The 20,709-nt window shown below is 43.1% G+C and overlaps 2 protein-coding genes across 3 annotated transcripts in view; both read left to right on the forward strand.

Annotated features, from left to right (window-relative positions):
• The first annotated feature begins 158 nt into the window (after positions 1-158).
• On the forward strand, positions 159-14,884 carry atg9b (autophagy related 9B). Of its 2 annotated transcripts, none has more exons than XM_086129366.1 (15): positions 159-526; positions 641-802; positions 901-944; positions 1,979-2,043; positions 2,808-2,978; positions 4,838-4,979; positions 5,250-5,998; positions 6,077-6,230; positions 6,558-6,737; positions 8,576-8,821; positions 8,905-9,143; positions 10,024-10,117; positions 10,206-10,290; positions 10,555-10,715; positions 11,511-14,884. In XM_086129366.1, exons 2-14 carry the CDS (start codon positions 694-696, stop codon positions 10,695-10,697), a joined length of 2,421 nt encoding a protein of 806 aa, XP_085985492.1. In that variant the 5' UTR covers positions 159-526; positions 641-693; the 3' UTR covers positions 10,698-10,715; positions 11,511-14,884. The 2 variants fall into 2 exon arrangements, with proteins under 2 accessions (XP_085985492.1, XP_085985491.1); XM_086129365.1 differs by having other exon boundaries at positions 656-802.
• Positions 14,885-17,085: 2,201 nt separating this feature from the next.
• The window catches only part of obscnb (obscurin, cytoskeletal calmodulin and titin-interacting RhoGEF b), a 59,668-nt gene continuing 56,044 nt past the window's right edge, over positions 17,086-20,709 (forward strand). The window contains exons 1-2 of the mRNA XM_086128496.1: positions 17,086-18,154; positions 19,927-20,196. Coding sequence (XP_085984622.1) covers positions 17,086-18,154; positions 19,927-20,196 — 1,339 coding nt within the window. The remainder of the gene's footprint in view (positions 18,155-19,926; positions 20,197-20,709) is intronic.

Raw genomic sequence — 20,709 nt, forward strand, 5'->3', positions numbered from 1 at the left:
TTACACACACAATTATATTACGTTTCTAAATTAAATTATGTGTCTTTTAATTTATTTTGGATTTCCGAAACAACATGACAAGGAAATCGCACAACCTTTCGTGAAAACTACAACAGTATAACGGAAGTTGTCACGTCCGAAACCTGTAGTGACGTTTGTTTGTGCAAGACAAAAACAGTGTGAACACACGTAATGTATGTTGTATTTTTGGAAGAGAACTGGCTGAACTTGAAGATTGGTCGATGCAACAAACGCGTTCGGGTTGAAAGAACGCGAGTCACCGTTGTTTATTCGCTGAACGGAGAGAAAAAGGAGTTCGACACCAGCGGATGGACGGAGCCAGTCGGGAACAAAACAAACAGTGCACTCTGCATGACCACGCTCGACTGGCTGAATCATTCCCACACTAGCCGACTACTTCACACTCGCCGCGGGGCCGTTTGATTGTGTACGGTTGGCGTATCACAACAAGAACATTAACGGAATACTCCTCGGGGAGATTTTGAGCGTTACGTCACAAGCTATCGTAAGTTGCCACGCTAAAGTAGCTTGTAGCTAGGCTGACTTGGAGTTTTCGAGTCGGTCGCTGAAGAATGTAGCCACGCTTTTGAAGGTCTTCATTTTGCACGGTGACACATAGTAGCTCCTTCTTCAGTGAGTTGAACGACTGAGTGGAGAATGTGAAGCACAACCATGGCCAACTTGGAAGCCTACCGGGAGTATCAGAGAATTGAGGACCTGGAGGAGGACTCTCCACCCGGGGAGGAGGACTTGCTGCTCCATGTGCCTGAAGGCCTGAAAGGTAAACAAACTAAATAAAGTGGTGTACCAGCTTTAAAAATCTCGCAGCGATGCTCTTTCCTTATCCTCTCATAATATTCCCCGACATTTGTGTTGCAGATTCATGGCACCACATCAAGAACTTGGATAACTTCTTCACTCGAATATCCTGGTCTGTTTTTCTGTGACGTGTGCTATTGCATTGAGCCTTATGGACCCATATTTACTAGTTAAGTCAGTGAAACCCCAAAGTGCAACAGAATTATTCCGTGCCACCGGATGGCTTAAGATGTTCTAATTTTTTAAAAAATCAATAAAGGAGACCTAACTGTTACCTTGATAGATAGATCAAGTATCAAGTACAACTTTATTGTCAAATGTGCTGTATGTAGATGAAATTTCCTCCCTCTTAAACAGACAACATGAGGAGCCGCTGCGGGTGCCCGCGCCGCCATCAAAATAACACTTCACATAAAATGACAAAATAATACAATACAACACAACACATAAAACAGACAGTCGTGCCATCTTAACCACGTTTCCTCCATTCACTTTGTTGTTTGAAGCAGTAATAGATGAAAGAGGAGCGAATCAAAATGTCCTTTTCACTAGTGGATCAAAGACGTAATGCAGGAATGTGCACATGTCTGCTACAAGCTAAGCTAGATAGATAGATAATATTACAAATATAAAATTAAATGGGTCTTTACATGCCAATTTTTAATTAAATAAAATAGAGGTCAACATTTCATTGCAGTCTGAAAGTCCAGAATGAGATGATCAATGTGCAAAATGTTGACACTTCAGAGTTTGTGGGGGGTGACATGGCATGGAGGAGGGAGGATTTCGTTTGTCAGTGGAGAAGGGCAATGACAGCTGCCTGTCACTGAAGCTGCTTTTTTGCCTGCAGGTAGTGCTCGGCAGTGGAGGCTGTTGGAGTGTCCATGATGCACAGAAACTAGTTACAGAGCATCCAGACTCATTATTGTAGCCCATTCCGTGGCCCATTTTTTCACACATTTCCTCAGTGACTATCCCGATGGTAGCCTGATGAGCTACACGTTTTTTTTTAAGTATCTATTTTCCAGAACTATGGTTATACTCCAAAAGGTTTTAACATCTGTATAGAGCTTCATATTCGTTTTTTTAATACTTTTCATATGAATGTGCTATGTTTTCCCTTAACCTGTGCGTCCACATCTATCATTTTCATCAAAAGAATGGCTTCGCCTGCATGATGCTGTCAGAGTTCTTTGAACTTGTGTGAGTATGATATATTTTAAATATTTCTGCATTCCAACAGGATGCGTTGTGTAGGTTCAGATGGATGCTGCTGGTTGCTTTTGTGTTCATCACGGTTAAATATGCCCCCAGGCTTCAACATGAACTCCGTCACCTGGATGAAATCAACACTTTCAATCATTGTTAAATATTTGACACAAGCAGAACTAAAAATGCTTGGATTTATGTTGACTTTTCCAATCTATTTCAATCATACACAGCACTTGACCTCCTCTCACGAATTGTTTATTTTCCATTCCGGCTGTCTGAGACTTTTTCTGTGCTCGACCAGTGGGGGCATGTCTATTTTTAGGTCTTGTTTGCCTGTTTGTCTGAATGTGGCCACAGGTCGCGTTAATACATGGCGTTATGAACTAATAACCGTACAGTGACAGCCCAGTGAGTCATGATATTTAATACAGCACTGACTGTTACAATTGATTACCCCAACAATGCGTGTTGAGTTCAGATTCTCAAATCAATATTTGTCAGCTACACTGATGGTATTCCTCCATCTATTTTTACCCATATCTCTGTGCTGTATTGAATGGTATCGACATAAGTGGGGGGGGGGTGGACAAATTTGGTCGACAATGTTTAGCCTTCGGAGTCACCTCGTTTAATGCTGTCAACAAGAGGAGACACGGTTCTCCTTTGGATTTTTTTTGAGGGGGGGGAGCACAGGCACATCGATGCCAAGTCTTGTGGTATTGAAGCTTTAAGCGTTCTTTTTTTGTGCTCAACAGTCAGTTTTTGTTCGTCGTCACGTTCACGACGTTCTTGGTCAACTGTGTGGAATATGATGTCCTGTTCGCCAACCGTGCTGTCAATCACACGGGGCCGGGCCACAACCCGTTGGACAGAAGCAAGGTCACCATCCCCGATGCTCTTTTGCCCAGCCAGCAGTGCACTCAGATGTAAGAACCCATTTGTTACACTATATCTGCCATATTTTAGGACATTTTAAAGATGAATATTCTTGACTTCCATCCATTGCCCGTACTTGTGAATGAATAGTTATTCTAGCAATGTCCTCCATTCTCTATTCTTGTTAACAATACAACATGATGTTTTATTTAGTCAAGAAAATGACTCTTCTCTTGGACTAGAACAACATTTAACCTGAAAAAAGTCAGATTTTGTTTTCAAAGTCTGAAAACCGTGAATGCTTTTGTGGTGCGTTTTCAAATTGTTGGGTATATTGTTGTCATCAGTAACTACACATTTCTAGTTTTAAACGACTCGGACTTATAGGGAAAAAAAAAATTGAACTCGTCATGCTTTGTTAAACAACTTTTTTTTAGATAATGCAGGGTGTTGTGAGCAAGCCGCACCCTTAGTAGAGGATAAGTGGTTCAGATAATGGGTGGATGGAAGTTATCATAAACACCACGAGGATGTCCACATTGTGGTCTTTGAAACTCATTTATTTCTGTCTTTTGTTGTTCCCTTTATTTTAGTACCTCGTGATTGGTTTTCCTGTTGCGGCATTTAAGCGGTGATGACACTGTGAAGTTGTTGTGTTGCACGTTCTGTCATTGATCCGTCTCAGTGAGGTAAAAGTGGTCAGCCGAGATGCATTTTGGCTGCAGCTGACTGCCACATGAGACTTTGCTGGCAGGCTGTGAGGAACAAGCTCCGTCCGATGTTATCATATTTTTCCTCCACAGTAGTCTGGCTTGTGCTTATTTTCAACAGCTTAGATAAAGATCTAAAAAAAAAAAAAAAAAAAAAAAGTCACGCAAAACTTCTTGGAACTCTTTGTGGGATCCTCTTGTTCCTTGTCTAATTTCCCAATGAAGCTTTCTTAAGTTGCATAATCATAGTTGTGTCAGGATAAGATATGTAAATAGTTGTTTTTGTCGCTGAAGTGCAGGTCATTTTTCTCTCGCAAAATCACCGAACAAGGATTTGTGACGGCCACTGTCCAGGACTTGTCAAGTTAATTTCAAGTATTCAAATGATAAAGCCGCGATGGCTGAAATCGACTGTTTGGCCGTGTGACAATGTCATTTTTTGTGATGCGTATTTAATGATGATATATTGATATGCACCTGCTAGTTTCCACTTAAGGTCGTTTGTACATTTTAAGGTTCGGTTCTTAAAATTCAGACCTCCCCTTTGAAACATTATGACTTTTTATTTGAGAAATTAGAATTTTCTTAATATATTCTCCTGGCAATATGATATTTTCCCGAGACAATTTGTATTTTTCATCATAACACTAGGACTCGTAATACAACTTAATTCTTATAATGTTACATTATTTGTCCATAAAAAGTTATTTTTCTCTGAGTATTCCTGTTTCATTCTTATAAAATTGTGGTGTGGGGGTTACACTAAAAATGACTATTTTATCACAAACATTTCTGACTTTTTGTTCAACCATACGATCCTTTTTTGTAACATTACAACTTTATCCAAAAAGATGACTTCCCCCATGATGACACTTATTATTCCCGTAACATTACGACTTCTTCTTCTATACAATGTTATTCTTGTAAAATTACGACTTTTATTTAAAAAATAATCTTGTTACAACTCATTTTCATAGCATGGTAACATTTTACTTGAAAACGTGTTTTTTCTTCCCCTCCTCCATCCATTTTAGGAATATTCTTGTCGCATTATGATTTTTCACTCAAATTAATGACCCTCCCAAGCTTGCTAACTTTACGACATTATTCTGCCTGCCACTTGGAAACACGTAGCTAAGATTATGCATTATCTGTAAACTGTCTTTGTTTGTTTTGTATGTCTTAATGTCTACCTTCAGCATCCAAGAGAACAGTTGGATCATATTTCTTCTCATCATGGCAGCCATCTTCTGGCTCTATCGACTCATCAAGGTCATTTGCAACGTCCTGAGCTACTGGGAAATCCGGCAGTTCTACATTAAAGCGCTGAAGATCAGAATGGTACACATGGATTCATGAGTTGAGATGTTAAAGGAGACATTCTGCTGTTTCTTCACAATTTTAAACAACTCCCAATTGGCAATGTTCGTGACATGATTCTGTCAAAATAACCCAAGGAGCAAGAATTATCCTACACTTTACACATTCACATTACACACATCTCTTTTGAAGACAGTAAAAGCATTTCGACTCTTATGTTGTTGTATCCACTCCTCCTAGTTTGCACATTTGCTAATGTGCAAATTTGAATCCTCTGCTTCTTTGTCCCAGGATGAACTATGCAACTTCACATGGCAGGAAGTCCAGGACCGTCTCATCAGCCTCCAGCGAGAGCAGCAAATGTGCATCCACAAGAAAGAGCTGACAGAACTGGACATCTATCACCGCATCCTGCGCTTCAAGAACTACATGGTGGCCATGATCAACAAATCCCTGCTTCCCGTGCGAATACAGCTCCCCCTAGTGGGCGATGCGGTCTTCCTCACGCAGGGCTTAAAGTACAACTTTGAGCTCATCCTCTTCTGGGGCCCAGGCTCGCTGTTCCAGAACAAGTGGAACCTGCACCCCAAGTACAAGCGCAGCGGCAATCGGCTGGAGCTGGCGCAGCAGCTCAGCAGGGTCATCCTGCTCATGGGCGTGGCCAATCTGCTGCTTTGTCCTTTCATACTGGTGTGGCAGGTGCTCTACGCATTCTTCAGTTACACAGAGATCGTCCGCCGCGAGCCCGGGAGTCTGGGCGCACGTCGCTGGTCTCTCTACGGAAGACTGTACCTGCGCCACTTCAATGAGCTGAACCACGAGCTGCACGGACGCTTGGGCCGAGGCTACAAGCCCACGTCCAAATACATGAACTCCTTCACGTCGCCGCTGCTCACAGTTCTGGCTAAAAATGTCGCCTTCTTCTCGGGCTCGGTGTTGGCCGTGCTCATTGCGCTGACCGTCTACGACGAAGACGTCCTGACGGTGCAACACATTCTGACTGGCATCACAGTGCTGGGGGTGGTTATCACCATCACCAGGTGGGTTGTTTGATCCTTGTGTCCAATGCTTCTGCGTACACATTAGTAAACACCAACATTTGTTTTGTCCGACGCAAGGTCCTTCATCCCAGACGAGCATATGGTTTGGTGCCCAGAACAGCTGTTGCAGTGCATGCTGGCCCACATCCACTATATGCCGGACCACTGGAGGGGAAGTGCTAACAAGAGCGAAACCCGTGACGAGGTGGCACAGCTGTTCCAGTACAAAGCGGTGAGTTCAGGAAACCTCGCTGGTTGAGTGCAGCCTTGTCACACTTTCTATTCAATTGAGGATGATTTTTTTTTTTTATTATTAGAGTTGTCGGGTGATTCTGATCACTTGGCATACATAGGTTTTATTTCTTTCAATGTAGTGTATCACCAAACGACGACGACACAGCATTTGAGCCATATTTGGAGTAAAAATGTCAAACTGTAAAAATCCACGAAGATATCAATACAAAATAATGCGTTCATTTCACTCATTCCAAAGTTGTCGGCAGCCACCCATCTCATGTACTGTTTTTAAGCACACTAAACCGTTCTCTGCTGGGATCAGGTGTTCATCCTGGAGGAGCTGCTCAGTCCTATCATTACGCCCTTTATTCTCATCTTCCTGCTGAGGAACAAGTCTCTGGAGATCATCGACTTCTTCAGGAACTTTACGGTGGAGGTGATTGGTGTGGGAGACATCTGCTCCTTTGCACAGATGGACATCAGACGCCACGGGAATCCAACTGTAAGCAGGACTCAAGCAGTACACACAAATTTGGCAAAGTTAAGCTTTTATTCCCACCAGTTATTTGAGCCAACTTTGCAAAAGCCCAATTAATGGATGTCTCTAAAAGATCATCCGGGGCCAGGGTTTTTTCTGGCATTCCTTAAACTACCTACCTAAACTATATTATTTTAGTTTTTATAACTTTATTGATTGAGTGATATTAGGTACTACCATCATTAATATACTTCTCCTCTTAGCTGCTTTGTGAAAAGTTGTCACCTTATGTCTTTTTAATGTGTCCAGCCTGTAGTTGGTTGATGGCTGTGTCACAAGGGAGGCAGCGTTGCCTGCTGTGTTGGGGCGCAGTGCTTTTGGCATAAATAACAGTGCATGACTTCCTCAGTTTGTCTGAGCCAGGTAAATTTATTTACCTCTGCTTGTCAAAGCCCCTGGCTCATGTGTTTTTTTTTTCTTTAAGACGAGATGGAAAGAGGAATCAAAAAACAAGGTTTCAATCACGTACACGTTGACTTTGCATTGTTATGTTCCTAATTGGAAATGGATTTATATAGCTTCGCCTCAGCGACTCGTTCTGTCCTACATTCCGACGCTCGGTATCACCAGTGTTTCAGACCAAATTTCCACCTGTTGTCACCACCATGAATTATTACATTTTAACTGGCTGTTGCGTTAATTTCTCTGCTATGTTTCACCTGGACATGACTTTCCTCCTCGCGAGGTTTGCTGATTACTGGTTTTCCCTAACGCTAAAAATCATAAACGTTGCTTTGAAGTGATAGGAAACCTTTATTTTAATATACACGACATGCTTGGATGTGACTGCAAAGTAGTGGTAGGTGAGAGTGTAGCCAGACAGGATAGTTTGGTGGTGTGTAGAACGACTCTGGTGGTAAGGAAGATGAAGAGAGCAAAAGCAGAGCAGAGGACAAAATGGTGGAAGCTGAAAAAGGAAGTGTGTCGCATGACTTTTAGGAAGGAGGTGAGACAAGCACAAGGCGGTCAAGGATGTGCTTCCAGATGACTGGACAACTACAGCTAATGTGATCAGGGAGACAAGGAGGAAAGTACTTGATGTATCATCTGGAAGGAAAGTAGATAAGGAGACCTGGTGGTGGAATGATCTGATTTGATCTGTTTCTTCTTCGGTAGTTGCTTTCCTGTGCACTGCTACTGATATCGTGCATCCCTAGTGGTGCAACACTGCAACTGCAGTTAAAATATGAAGCTGCTGCAGAGGGACATCAATCCCTCAATCAGCAGGGCTGGAGCTTTACGCTGTGTTGAGCAATATCAATCTGTTTGGCTGGGGGTGGCGCAAAATTAACTGTAGGCGGTCACCACACAGTTTTGAACACAGGAAAACCCCCGTGGGCAATTATGTTCTTTTTTTTCCTTCCCAAAGGAGCTACTATTTGTGTTTCATGTTTTTATTACAAGTCTCACATGTCATTCACCACAAATGACAAGGAGTAGACCAGATAAGCAAACAAGCAATCAAGCTTCTATTACTGCTTTAATTATTTCTCTTATCGTTGTATTTTCCGTCAGTGTGGTTGTGCTGTGTTACCATGCTGCCTCTTACTGGTCTGGCTTGATATTACACGTATAAGCTTTCAGGGAGGAGTCTTGTTGATGGACAAATTTGTTAAGCGTGTTATTTTGAGTACACCACGCATTGTAAGAGCATTAAGCACACATGATTTTTTTTTTTTTTACCTGCAATGTGTTAGGATGTTAAAAAGCAGTATGTGTGTAGACACAGTTGATTACCCCTCCACACAGTCTACACACACAGCTACTAATGAAATATTTTAACATGTCTGATGGTTTTGCAGTGGCTGTCCGAGGGCCAGACGGAGGCGTCGGTGTACCAGCAGGCCGAGAATGGCAAGACGGAATTGTCGCTCATGCACTTCACCATTAAGAATCCACACTGGCAGCCACCGCTGGATAGCTCGGTGTTCATCAGCCACCTGAAGGAGAAGGTGCAACATGACGCGCAAGGCGGTCCTTCCACGCAGCTCCTGCTTTCCGAGGCTCCTCTGTGTACCTCTCTGCAGTCCAACGAGTCTGCTACCGGGGTGAAAAATCCTGCAGACAAACCCAGTCCATTTCTGTGTCGCCGTTATAAATTATTTCACCACATCGCTGTTATTGTTCCCAGCCTGAAAATCTGCTGGCCAGCGTCCTGGCGCACCCCGTTCTCACCGCGTCAGGACTACAAGGCAGAGATCACCGCTTTATCCCACCAAGTACGGCAGCATCAGCCGCCGCCAGTGTCCTGGCCTCTTTGTCCACTTCCCAGCTGCTGCACACTGGGCGGGGACACGCGCAACGCAACCAAGCTTCCTCAATACATCAAGAGAGCACCATCTACCAAAGTGATCGAACCATTCTCGACAGGTACCAAACAGACCTCAAACATTGCGTGATGTATAAAAGAAATTGTATTCTTCTTTAGTTTATTTAGTTCAAAGGACAGTAACGAGAGTTAAATTATAGCCTTGTGTATGTTCACACTCACAAGACGAGAAGACTTGCTCTGTAAGAAAGTGCATGCTGAACAAGTCATTCTTAGCCACGGCTGCGACCTTGCCATCACGACTTATTCTTGATGCGGTGTTGTTGTTATTTTGGAACTGATTCAAATCCCAGAGCAGATTAAATTCACCCCGATGGATTCCCACTGGATAGGGAGAGTGTATGCAAAGCCATACAGGCTAATTTTACTTTATAAACCCAAACACTCACCAGCTTAAAGCGAACGGCAATCCAATCCCAGCAAAATTTTTACTCACAGAGGAAGCATTTCATCAGCAAGCTGTTGAATTGCACTTGTCAAAAAGTGCAGTGGTGTGGCGCCTGACCACTCCCACGTTGACAATTTTGTTGAGTGAGTTTGTGCTGATTATCAGAAGCTCATGTTGGCAACACTGTTTAAACGCACACCAGCTCTGGTTACCTTTTGTCTTTGAAGTTCTGCACTCCAAATGTCGCTTGACAATGGCAGCTCGAGGAGCCCAGCTATACGCTAATTGATGGAGAAACTTGGTGAAGCTATAGTTATTATGTAACTAGCTCCACTGTTATGTAACAGTGTGGCAGAAGTGCGGAATGTCTCGCTCGCAGATATGACGTACCTGCTGACCTGCAGATAACTCCAGATTGATTTGGTGGTTTAATTACACTTGATGGCTGGGCAGACACATATGTTACATGATCGTTGAAAGGCAATTAAAAAAAATGAATGCTCCACATTTGAAATGTTTTGTGTTTCTATTAGTATGTCATTCAGTGATAGCCGTTCGAGGAGCAATGCGCTGCACTCGGAGTTTGCCTCAGCAGAGATGAGCCTTCACGCTATCTACCTGCACGAGGTAATTTTTCTCTTGGGTGTCACATGTTCCAATTCACTTACACAAGGGCACTTGCTCGCCTTTTACTGACACCATTCTGTCTCTTCAGCTCCACCAGCAGACGTCGCACCCGCAGAGAAGTTCGGGGCTTTGGCATAGCACGGTGCCAATGACTGAGCTACATGGCAGCACTGGTAATTTCAACACTGGTCAGGTGTTAGACTGCAAATGAGCAGAGCAGCGAAGGGCCTTAAATGGGAAGTTGTGTGTAGAGCAAAATCTTGAAAATGTTGGTTGAACTCTGGAAATTTCTTCTCGGATATTTCTTGAGGTCTTCACTGTATTGAGACATAAAGTGAAAAAGTCTTACAGGCATGTTGTAGGGTTTTGCAATGGAGAGCAAAAATACAAGAGATATTTTTGTAGTTGGTGTGTTGATTCAAACTCCAAATTTTCAGGTTTCCTCGCCCACGTTGGTTCTACGCCGTCTTTGGTCACACCGGTGCATCTTGGTGGGTGGCGAGAAGAAGAGGAGGATGAGGAAGGTGAAGAAGAGATAAATAATGGATCTACTCTGAAACAGGACACCAGGACTCTTTGAAGTGCCTTATGACATAAGGTGTGTGCTCTATTTTTAACCATGTAGGCTCATGAACAAGTACAGAAAAGATTTGCTTCTAATGTGTTACAAGTTTATGTGGTGCAGTAATGAGAAGGATCCCAATTATAAGAGAAAAAAACCCCTACGCAGGCAGGGGCAGAAAATGCAAATGTCATACAGGAAGGCCGGCTCCCAGATTCAAATGCTGGACCTCTGCACTGTGAGGTGGGCGTGTTAATCGCCCACCGTGCCGCCCTCGGTATTGCATTGAAACAAAACAAAAAAAAAACCAATGACTGATAATCTCAATAAGTAAATTAAAAAACATGTCTGACGATAGTAAACAAAAAAATGACTAGCAGTAACGTTGATTAAGAAAAACATTATCAGTTGTAAAAAGTAGCCTTGCAAGCAAACAAAAAACACGACTTAGAACAGTAAACAAAACATAGCGATGATCACAATAAATAAACAAAAAGCACGGCTGATTATAAACACAAATTTTGCTGACACTCGTACATGATAAAATATGTCTGACTTTACTCGACCAAATACTGGCAAATAATTGTAACAAGGAAACTAAAAAAATGTTTTACGGTGGTTTGTAGTCTTTTATTTGATCTCTGTCAACTCCTGTCATGTGACGGCAGAACAGCAGGAATATTTGATGGTCATATTTCCTAGTTTTATTGAATGCAGCACGGGTCCATATTTTTAAAGCCAGTCAATAATGTTCGAGGGGCCTCCGTGGTCTTTTCCCTTATTAAGACGTTCAAATATCTTAACGCTGCTTCCTGTTTTTTCCCCTTCTAGTGTTTACATTTGACTTTTCACCAATGAACATTGTGGCCTTAGAAGACCTTCAGCACGGACCTTTAAACCCATCCTTTTGACACGTGGACAAAACGCATGAAGAAACCACTATCTTCTTCTGCACAGACATCAGGGAAGCATATATGTTTTCATTTTGTCCAGATGAACCATTTGCGTGTGTGTTTGTGTGTTTGTGTTCGCGCGCGGCCAGGCAAACGATATGGTGTACTCACAAGACCACTGATGGGAAAATGCCAAAGGCTCTATATGCACAATTCAAGTGTTTGTAGTGCACATCACAAGCATCTAGCGTAGTGTTTGGCTACATTATTGCCGCACGGGAGGATCATAGCGATTAGATCCTTGCGATGTGTAGAAAATACATGCATGTAAGTAGAATAGCACTTGATCAATGACTTTACATGGAGGATTTTGATGCTGCTGTCTGTGTTGGGTTCACTCGCAGATGTTGTTCAGTATTATCAACTGTTTTGGAAGATATTTATTTAGTAACAGGTGGACGGACAAAATGGGATCCAAATCCATTGGAGGAAGTGGAGGTTTTCTGTGCTGTCCAAAACCTGTGGCAATGTCCCAGAAAGACCACTTGAGTGGTCATGTGTGGCCACTCCGTGGTTTTATTCCGCAAAAGTTGTTCACAAAGTGAGCACTGATTTCAAACTCTATCCAAGCATCTACAGGTATTTTCGATACTGCTCATAAGAGTCGTGGGGGACCTTGGGGCCTATCCCGGCTGACCTTTGAGCCGGTGGCAGGGTGCATCCTGGGCATCACAAGGCACATGTAGACCAATAAGCCTTCACACTTGCGCTCGCACCCATAGACAATTTTAATAAAATTTTAATCAATAAACCCAACCAGGACACTTTTGGAGTGTGGAGGAAGCTGAAGCTTCAGTGCCAGAAGAAAATCTCTGCAGGTACAGGGAGAACACGAAATTCCTCACAACAAGCCCAGGATTTGAACCCTCAACTACAGAACAGTGAGGCATATGTGCTTAACCACTAATATATCGTGTCACCATCCAACATTTATCATGACGAAAATATATTTTTTAACACATTAGGGTTGCTTTTACATAACCTGTGATGCAAAAGCAGTGGAAATTTTCTGGCGCATTTTTGTTTTGTTTTCTAATTAGAGTTTCTGTCTTTAAACTGTCATGAAGGCATTTTATGTAAAAACAATTTTTAATTCATTAAGTATTTTAGTCAATTTCATTCAGTGAACCACAGAAAACATGCATACTTCATAGAATAGACATATTCCCTGTATGCATCATTTATTCTCCATCAATTCTTGTTCATTTTCATGGAAAATTCCCCAGAATTTATTAATTCTTTTTCTATATGACCACAGTTTTGCCTCAATTGGCCTCATCAAAAGAAGGCACATATAAATGTTGTAATGGATAAGCGTTATTTATTTTCAGAAAATATTTTGCAATTTCTCTGTCAAATTGCTTCCTCACGTGACTAATACTTAACAGACATTGGTGTGCTCATATTGTGAGTAGCCGAAAAGAAAGATCACGTTAGGGCAGTTTAACCTGAGAGATTATGTATATGTAAACACGCACGCACACACGCGCATATCAAAAAGGCATATATAGACTCCACACCATTGCATTATGGCTTTGATTAGTTTTGAACACAGAAGTTTAGTAGCTCAAATCACGAACGCTAAACATGTTGGCGTCTGTATCTGTTTGAGGAAGAGCAAATGCTTCATGATGCTAACATGTCAGTATTTTTCACTGATGTATATTTACACATAAATATAATAAGCAGAGTTTTAAGTGTACATACAGGTATGCACAGCACATGCAACACAGCTCAGAAAGGGACCTGAGCCACCACCTCTGTTTGTATAAAACGACTCATTTTGTATCGGCCATGTTGATGATATATTGACTGTTTGCTTGCATTTGTGTGTGTGTGTGTGTGTGTGTTGCATTTTACAAATCCACTTTGTAAAAGACACTGTAGTTGTTTATATTGCTGTCACACCTCACTGCTGGTGTGCTCCTTTTTGTTTGAAGCAGTGCCTTAGCATTAAGGACTCATACTTGCTCTCTGGTCATATAGGATTTGCATCATTAACGGTAAATATTCCACAGTATCGTGCTCTTAGTCACTCTGCGTAACATCAAGGTGAAATACTGTATTTGCTCATAAAGTGGCCCAAATTAAGACAGATAATTGCTTCTCATCAAATGAAAGCCATGGCACATGTTGTTGGCCAGTGCGGGATCCACTTGAGAAAAATAAACGCCTCCTTTAAATTGACACTGTGCCCCAATTTGTTGACAGTTGCATAATCCACCAAAGAAATACAAACGACATCCTTCAATTGACAGCGTACTCCAATCAATGAAAATAAAAAAATAAACATCTCCCTCAAGTAGACACCGCAACCCAAATAGCAGGCAGTCTATCATCCACTTCTGACCCAAAAAAATAAAAATTGGTGCAATACCATATGTTGACCAATGCAGCATCCACTTAGAGCAAAAATGCTACCAACAAATAGGCACCATCCACCAATTTCTGGCCCAGTGCATCATCCAGTGAGCAATATAGGCAGGCACCTCCTTCAAATAAGACTAAGACGACTTCCTCAAATCGACACTGTGCCCCTGGTAGTTGTTATATCTATCATCGGCTTCAGACAAATAAACTCTTCCCTAAAATAAACACCATGACTCAGTTCATCCATATAAACTCCACCCTCAATTAGACGCCAAGGCCAAAATAGTCATTGGTGTGTCATCCACTTAGTAAAATAAACACTTCCTTCGATAGACACCGTGCCCCAATTAGTCAGCGGGTGCTTCATCCACTTAAAACAATGAAGGCTTCCCTCAAATAAACACTGTGCCCCATTTAGTCAGCGGGCGCATCACCCACTTGTGTAAATAATTGCCCCACGGCCACTTTTTGTGTAAATACCGTTGACTATAATCAATGTGGCTTTCAAGAACTGCAACGGGACTGACGACATACATATTTAACTTATTTATGCTGTCTGAATTTGCACTGTCCTGTCATCTACTGGCATCAAGGTCATCGCCGTGGACAACCTCACAGAAACATGCCAGTCGAATATAACAATGACTGGGACAAGGTGCTCTATGTTTTCATGCTAAAATACTCCATGGGTTATGCAGCATGGTGTTTTTAATAGCAGCTGACTAATGCAACGCGCCAAAAGAACTTTTTCGACAGTGTCACAATATATGTTTTGTGTGTCTGGCAGATGAATCTTATTTAATTTTTTTTTTTTTTTGAGTGTGTGTTATTGATTCTGTGACTGTCCATTTGAAATAAAACATTTCCAAGGTTGTGATTGAACACTTGTGATGTGATATCTTCTCCTATTGGTGCACTAAAGCTCTTTAACTACTGACGCTGTTGCGTAGAGTTTTACATTCTATTAAAAATTATTTTACATGACCACCAATGAAGCAATTAAAAAAACAACAACCAGATGCTAAACAAATAACTTTCAAGACCTTAAAACCAAAACAAAAACAGTATGTCCAGGTTTTTTTCCACATTCATTCATTCATTCATCTTCCGAACCGCTCCATCCCCACTAGGGTCGCGGGGGGTGCTGGAGCCTTTCTGTATATATTCTGTGTATACATATATATATAATGTACTCATATCGAACCGATGCGAACACAGTAGTGAAGTCATGATTACAGTTGCTATTCGTATGAAAATCAGGAACAGTTACCAAGAGTACCTTCTCATACTTTTGGATATGACCCCCGACATTATGAATTGGAAGCATGCATTCTGAAGCTTTCAATTTTCTAAGACTTGTTTTTATTGAGTGCACAATGATAAGTGGTAGTGTACAATCTGCCCTGCAGCAGTACGCAACCGCCATATGAGTGACGATGTGGTATCTGCACACTAAATGACAAGAGTCTATTTTGGAAAGGAGGCTGCGCCAAAATAGGCATGCCAGCTATCTGCCAGCATCATGTTGGACCTACACGGGACAAGAAAGAAAAAATAAGTCTAGTCAAGCGTGCACCACAGTGCACTGGGGGATGCTGCAGCACTCTGAATTTCCAACCATTTTAAGGATATTTAATTTCAGAGAAGACATTTTTGGCGGTTGGAATTTTTGAGACTTCCATGACTGACTGATCCAGCAAAGAAGAGTCAAGGTGATTAACATAAGCTTAAATAGCTGTTAAGTTTTGTATGCTCTGGGAGGATTTAGCTAACTTTACACAATTGTTATACCTATACAGTACTTAAAAAAAAAAAGTGTTGAACAAACAGTTAGTTGTGTTTGCCAAGTTAACTGGCTTGCATCAAGTTTCAATCAGGCTAGCTAAAATGGCCGCCATTTCCTCCCATTTTTCATTTTGTTAAAGAACATATTTGAACAATTCTTGCTGGCTTTCAACGGCGTATTTACAAAGCCTGTATGGGTGGAAGTGAGGTGCGGTGGCGTCAATGTCGGAGCCTTATCAAACAGCTGAAGCACCGTCGGCTTCTACAAATGGAAATGGAGCGAGACAGCCAGGGACAGCTGAGGTTATTTTCGTCCGGCCTCGATTGAAGGGACAGAGGCGACAAAGCCGCTATATGTCACCCTTCACAAAAGGGGGAAACGCTCCGTTTTGACCTTGACGCCCTGGAACTCATTAGTTTGTGCGTATTAAAACGACTTACTGTTCTGTCGTGTGTGGAGTAGAGCACAGGTTGCTTGTGCATATTGATGAGTGTAACGACTGACGCTTGGCGTAAGTGCTCGTAAATGTGTCCGTCTGCACTTTGCATTTATGTCCATTTTCACAACACCCGTCAATATGTCACTCATCGGTCACAGCATCGGGTACATCTGAAAATGATATCCAACGTAACGGATTAGGGTTTCACAACGGAGTTCTGTTTTGATGAAGATGTAACCCAAACACATATGCAAGTAGTAACGCGCCATAGTTTGTTGTCAACCTATGCTAACGCAGTAGTGAAGTAAATTACAGCACATATTTGTTTGAAAATCACTTCTAAGGCTATAAATATAACACGACAGAAAAACAGTAAGAACGTACATCAGTAATCAGTATGAGGGTTGAAATCAGCCTGTTTTGAGGGGGTGGTCCTGGCTCATGTTCACGCTGGTGCCACCAGTAAGACCAGCAGCGAAAGCAAAACAAAACAGCCAGGATTTGAACAGCCGAACCTTCACTGAGCAACCACCTCGATTAATTGAGCCAATAGCATCCAACAAAAGCAATATGCTAGCACCACCTCCTGGCAGGGCCCCAGTAACGTGCTGGTCCTTGGCAGCTCTGGCTCTCTTCAGAGAGACCAGCGACTGAAGGTTCATCTGTTTGAATCTTGCCTGTTTTGTTTTGCTTTTGCCGCTTATCTTGCTAGTGATGCTAAACTTAATATGCATGGAAACATCATGGATTCTGGCATGCTCACTTTCCTGCCCTGAGTGAACGTTATTATAACTGTTGTATTCCTCTATTATTAGTTTTGTTCCTGAAAAGTATTTTCCTTAACTGTAGGTACAAACCATGGATCAAAATTTGTTCGGAGGGGCCCCCAGGTTCCTCACCCGGCCCAAAGCGTTCGCCATGTGCATCGGCAAGGACACCACGCTGAGCTGCACCGTTGTTGGCAACCCCACACCACTTATCACCTGGGAGAAAGAAAAGCTGAAACTGACATCCGGGGGCCGCTTCAAGACCGTGGAAGATGGGGATGTCTACCGTCTGACCATCTATGACTTGGCGCTGGAAGACAGCGGTCAGTACCTGTGCAGGGCCAAGAACAGCGTCGGGGAGGCCTACGCAGCCGTGACCCTCAAAGTGGCTCTCCCAGCAGAGATGACTCCAAGAGCCCCCGTTTTCATGCTCAAGCCCACATCAGCGCGTGTGGGTTTGGGGGTCGATGCCGTGTTCCACTGCAGAGTAGTCGCTCACCCCGAAGCCAACTTCGACTGGGAGAAGGACGGACGCTACCTGGGCGAGACCAACCGCATCAAGATCATTTCGGAGAGCGACGGCAGCAGCTTAAAGATCCAGAGCGTGCGCAACCTGGACAGCGGCACGTACATCTGCAGGGCCCAGAACACTTTGGGCCGGGCGCACGCCGCCGCCGTGCTGGTGGTGGATGCCCAGGATGTCCACCAACTCGCAGCGGAAACCCACACCTCCCTCCTTTCTCACCTCCAGAAACGTAAAGAAGAAATGAAGAAGGACATATCTGTCTTTCGGAACGAGGAAAGCGCCGCCTCGGATAAAATCACAGACAGTCTGAGTTCCCTGAGTTTGGAGCACGAGGTGAGGTCGTCGGTACTGGCAAAACTGCCCAAGGGTGTGTTCACCCGCACCTGCACCGTGACGGAGGGAAAGCACGCCAAACTCAGCTGCTTCGTGACGGGTCACCCCAAGCCTCACATTATCTGGAGAAAGGACGGAGCAAATATCAGCGAGGGCCGCCGCCACGTCATGTATGAAGACCAGGCAGAGAACTTCATCCTCAAGATCCTGTACTGCAAGCAGGACGACAACGGTTTCTACACCTGCAATGCCACCAATATGGCTGGTCAGACCTACAGTGCTGTGCTGGTAACAGTCAAGGGTAAGTGGCTTTTAACTATCCATGGGCTGAATACCGCTTTCACGGTTTACCTTGGTTTCAAAAACTCAAGATTACAATCACTCCTAATATGGGCTGTCACCAGTAATGAGTCCTTTTCTTTTTTGAGGCGATATCTCAGCAGTGCGAAATATCATTGGAGAATGGAGTAAATAAGCCGCATCTTGAAAGTCAATTGCCTCCAGTATTTTTTTTTTCTTTCATCTTCAGCACAGAGGAGGAGGAAGGGGCGTGCGTGCAAGACTAGTTACTGGAAACAGTGATGCCTTTTTGCGCTCATTAATGTGCATTGTCCTCAAAGAAAAAAAGGGCCAGTGGACACTAGTTAGCCCCAAGGGCAACTTGATTAGCCCATGGGTCTGTTCTAAGACCCGCACACCACTGATGAGACACTGTGATTTACTAAGAATTAAAACAGAAGAATGTTAGCATTCATTTAAACTTAACCTAATACACCTTTCTTCTGCGCTAACCATTCAATGTTTAGTTAAAAAATCAAATAGATTGTGTTCAATGGGAAAATAATGCTGTTTTTATTTACTCAAATATTTCATATTTTAGAGCTGCAATTTTAATACCGTGACACCACAAAATTTTTGCTCACGGTTGTCATATCATCAGAATTAAATGTCTGCCCCAACATACGGCACAGTATTTTCCCTCTTGCTACATCATGTCAAATTTGCCCATTTTACAGATTCTAAAACCAAAAAATCTATTTGAACCCTTTCAGGCACAGCGGTTACGACAGCGGACAGCTTATCATATCAGGTTTCAGGGTACATGAAAGGGTTAGAAAGGTAAACAAAAAAGTAAAAATTTGTTCTGTTATTTATAGCCTATAAAGAACAACCATTGCTATTCTTTTGAACTGTGTTTATTGTTTGTGTAAATATCTTAACTAAAGACACTCTAACAATTGGCTTGGGGTCAAGTTGACTTTAACTTATTCAGCCAGTACGGATCAAAATTGCTGGCTCTGCGTTTTGGGGGTTGGTGTTAGGGTTATGTAACTGTACACGTATTGTCAGAATTGTTTTTTTTTGACTGAACTTTTGCTTTAGATTTTGCAGGTGTAGCAAATGTAGTGGCCAGTGAGCGTGTGAGAGTAAAAGAATAAATTAAAGTTAGCTCATTGCCAACTTTAGTGGTCTGATAGAAGCAGCAGGAGCTACTGCACATACTGTCAGTGCCAGTAGGTCAAACTCCTGTCAACTCACAGCCTGAAACCATTTTAAAATGCGTGCAGCTTGTCGCAACATGATTCAATCATGGCTTGTCTTCTGAGGGAAGGTGTCATGTTGCATCTATTTTCTGTTGCCATTGAGAAGTTCACAGTTGCTATGCGGGGTTCCTTCACTTTAGCGCTAGTGCGAGCTCGTGTAACTTGCCAGAGCACCCTGGCTGAGGAGGCTGCCTGGCTGGCCCCTCCCTAACAGTCTCGGGCAAGTCTTGGTCTCGGATGGTCCGGTCTTTAGGATAACACAACCAACCGTCGTGCTACAATCATGTTTTTGAAGAAGAAGAGAAATGTACACGAGTAAACAAGAATGGCTCAATCGACCAAAATTAGAATGTATCTGTTAATTTTAGAAGTTAATCATTGATATTTTGCCAAATTCCCATTCATTTTAATGGAAATTTACAACCCGACATAAATACAATACGCTGAGGCAATTAATAAAAGCGGCTTAAGAATATTACCAAATGCAGACAGTGTTACATTAAAACTGTTTCTTCCTCTCTTGTGCCAGAGCCAAAGGTGCCGTTCAGGAGGAAGCTTCAAGATGTGGCGGTCCAAGAGAAAACGTCGGCCACGTTGATGTGCGAGGTGCCGCTGACTGGCAGCAGGGCTGACTGGTTCATGGAGGAAACGCGCCTGGAGCAAAACGCTAAGTATCGCATGGAGGAACGAGGCACCCTGCGTCGGCTCACCATACATAACGTGACCACCAACGATGACGGCGTTTACATCTGTGAGATGAAGGAGGGCAGCCGCACGGTGGGCGAGCTCACCGTCCTGGGTAAAGTTGACCACTTTATTTCTTATATACTGTATATGGTCACACTGTGCATTGCTATTCTTGTTGGCCTTATGCCTTTTCAAATGAATGTGTTGGAGGTACTGCCAGAAAGCATGCCACTCGTCATTGCGTCGGTTAGCCAGAGCTTGATCGGCACTGAATTTGTGTCCAGAGTAAACATGTGGGTCAGGCACAGCGTAGTTATACTGACCTAATTACGTACCGAATGTGCCAGACTAAAAAAATGCGACTAGAAATTCATGCTAAGGTGAGAAGCTCGGTCATCCGGGAGGGGCTCGCAGTCGAACCGCTTCTCCTCCACATCGAGAGGAGCCAGATGAGGTGGCTCGGGCATCTGATTCGGATGCCTCCTGAATGCCTCCCTGGTGAGGTGTTCCGGGCATGTCCCACCGGGAGGAGACCCCGAGGACGACCCAGGACACGCTGGAGAGACTATGTCAGCCAGCTGGCCTGGGAACGCCTCGGGATCCCCCGGGGAGAGCTGGAAGAAGT

Source organism: Hippocampus guttulatus, chromosome 14, assembly GCF_054856545.1.
Source record: "Hippocampus guttulatus isolate MCC_2025c chromosome 14, RoL_Hgut_1.0, whole genome shotgun sequence".
NCBI classification, from domain to species: domain Eukaryota; kingdom Metazoa; phylum Chordata; class Actinopteri; order Syngnathiformes; family Syngnathidae; genus Hippocampus; species Hippocampus guttulatus.

What these genes read in the sequence shown, in the direction of transcription:
- atg9b (XM_086129366.1), top strand. Translation starts at nt 694, where the DNA reads ATGGCCAACTTGGAAGCCTACCGGGAGTATCAGAGAATTGAGGACCTG. An exon ending in AGCCAGCAGTGCACTCAGAT is followed by an intron (nt 2,979 to 4,837) that starts GTAAGAACCCAT and finishes GTCTACCTTCAG; the next exon opens with CATCCAAGAGAACAGTTGGA. An exon ending in AAGCGCTGAAGATCAGAATG is followed by an intron (nt 4,980 to 5,249) that starts GTACACATGGAT and finishes TCTTTGTCCCAG; the next exon opens with GATGAACTATGCAACTTCAC.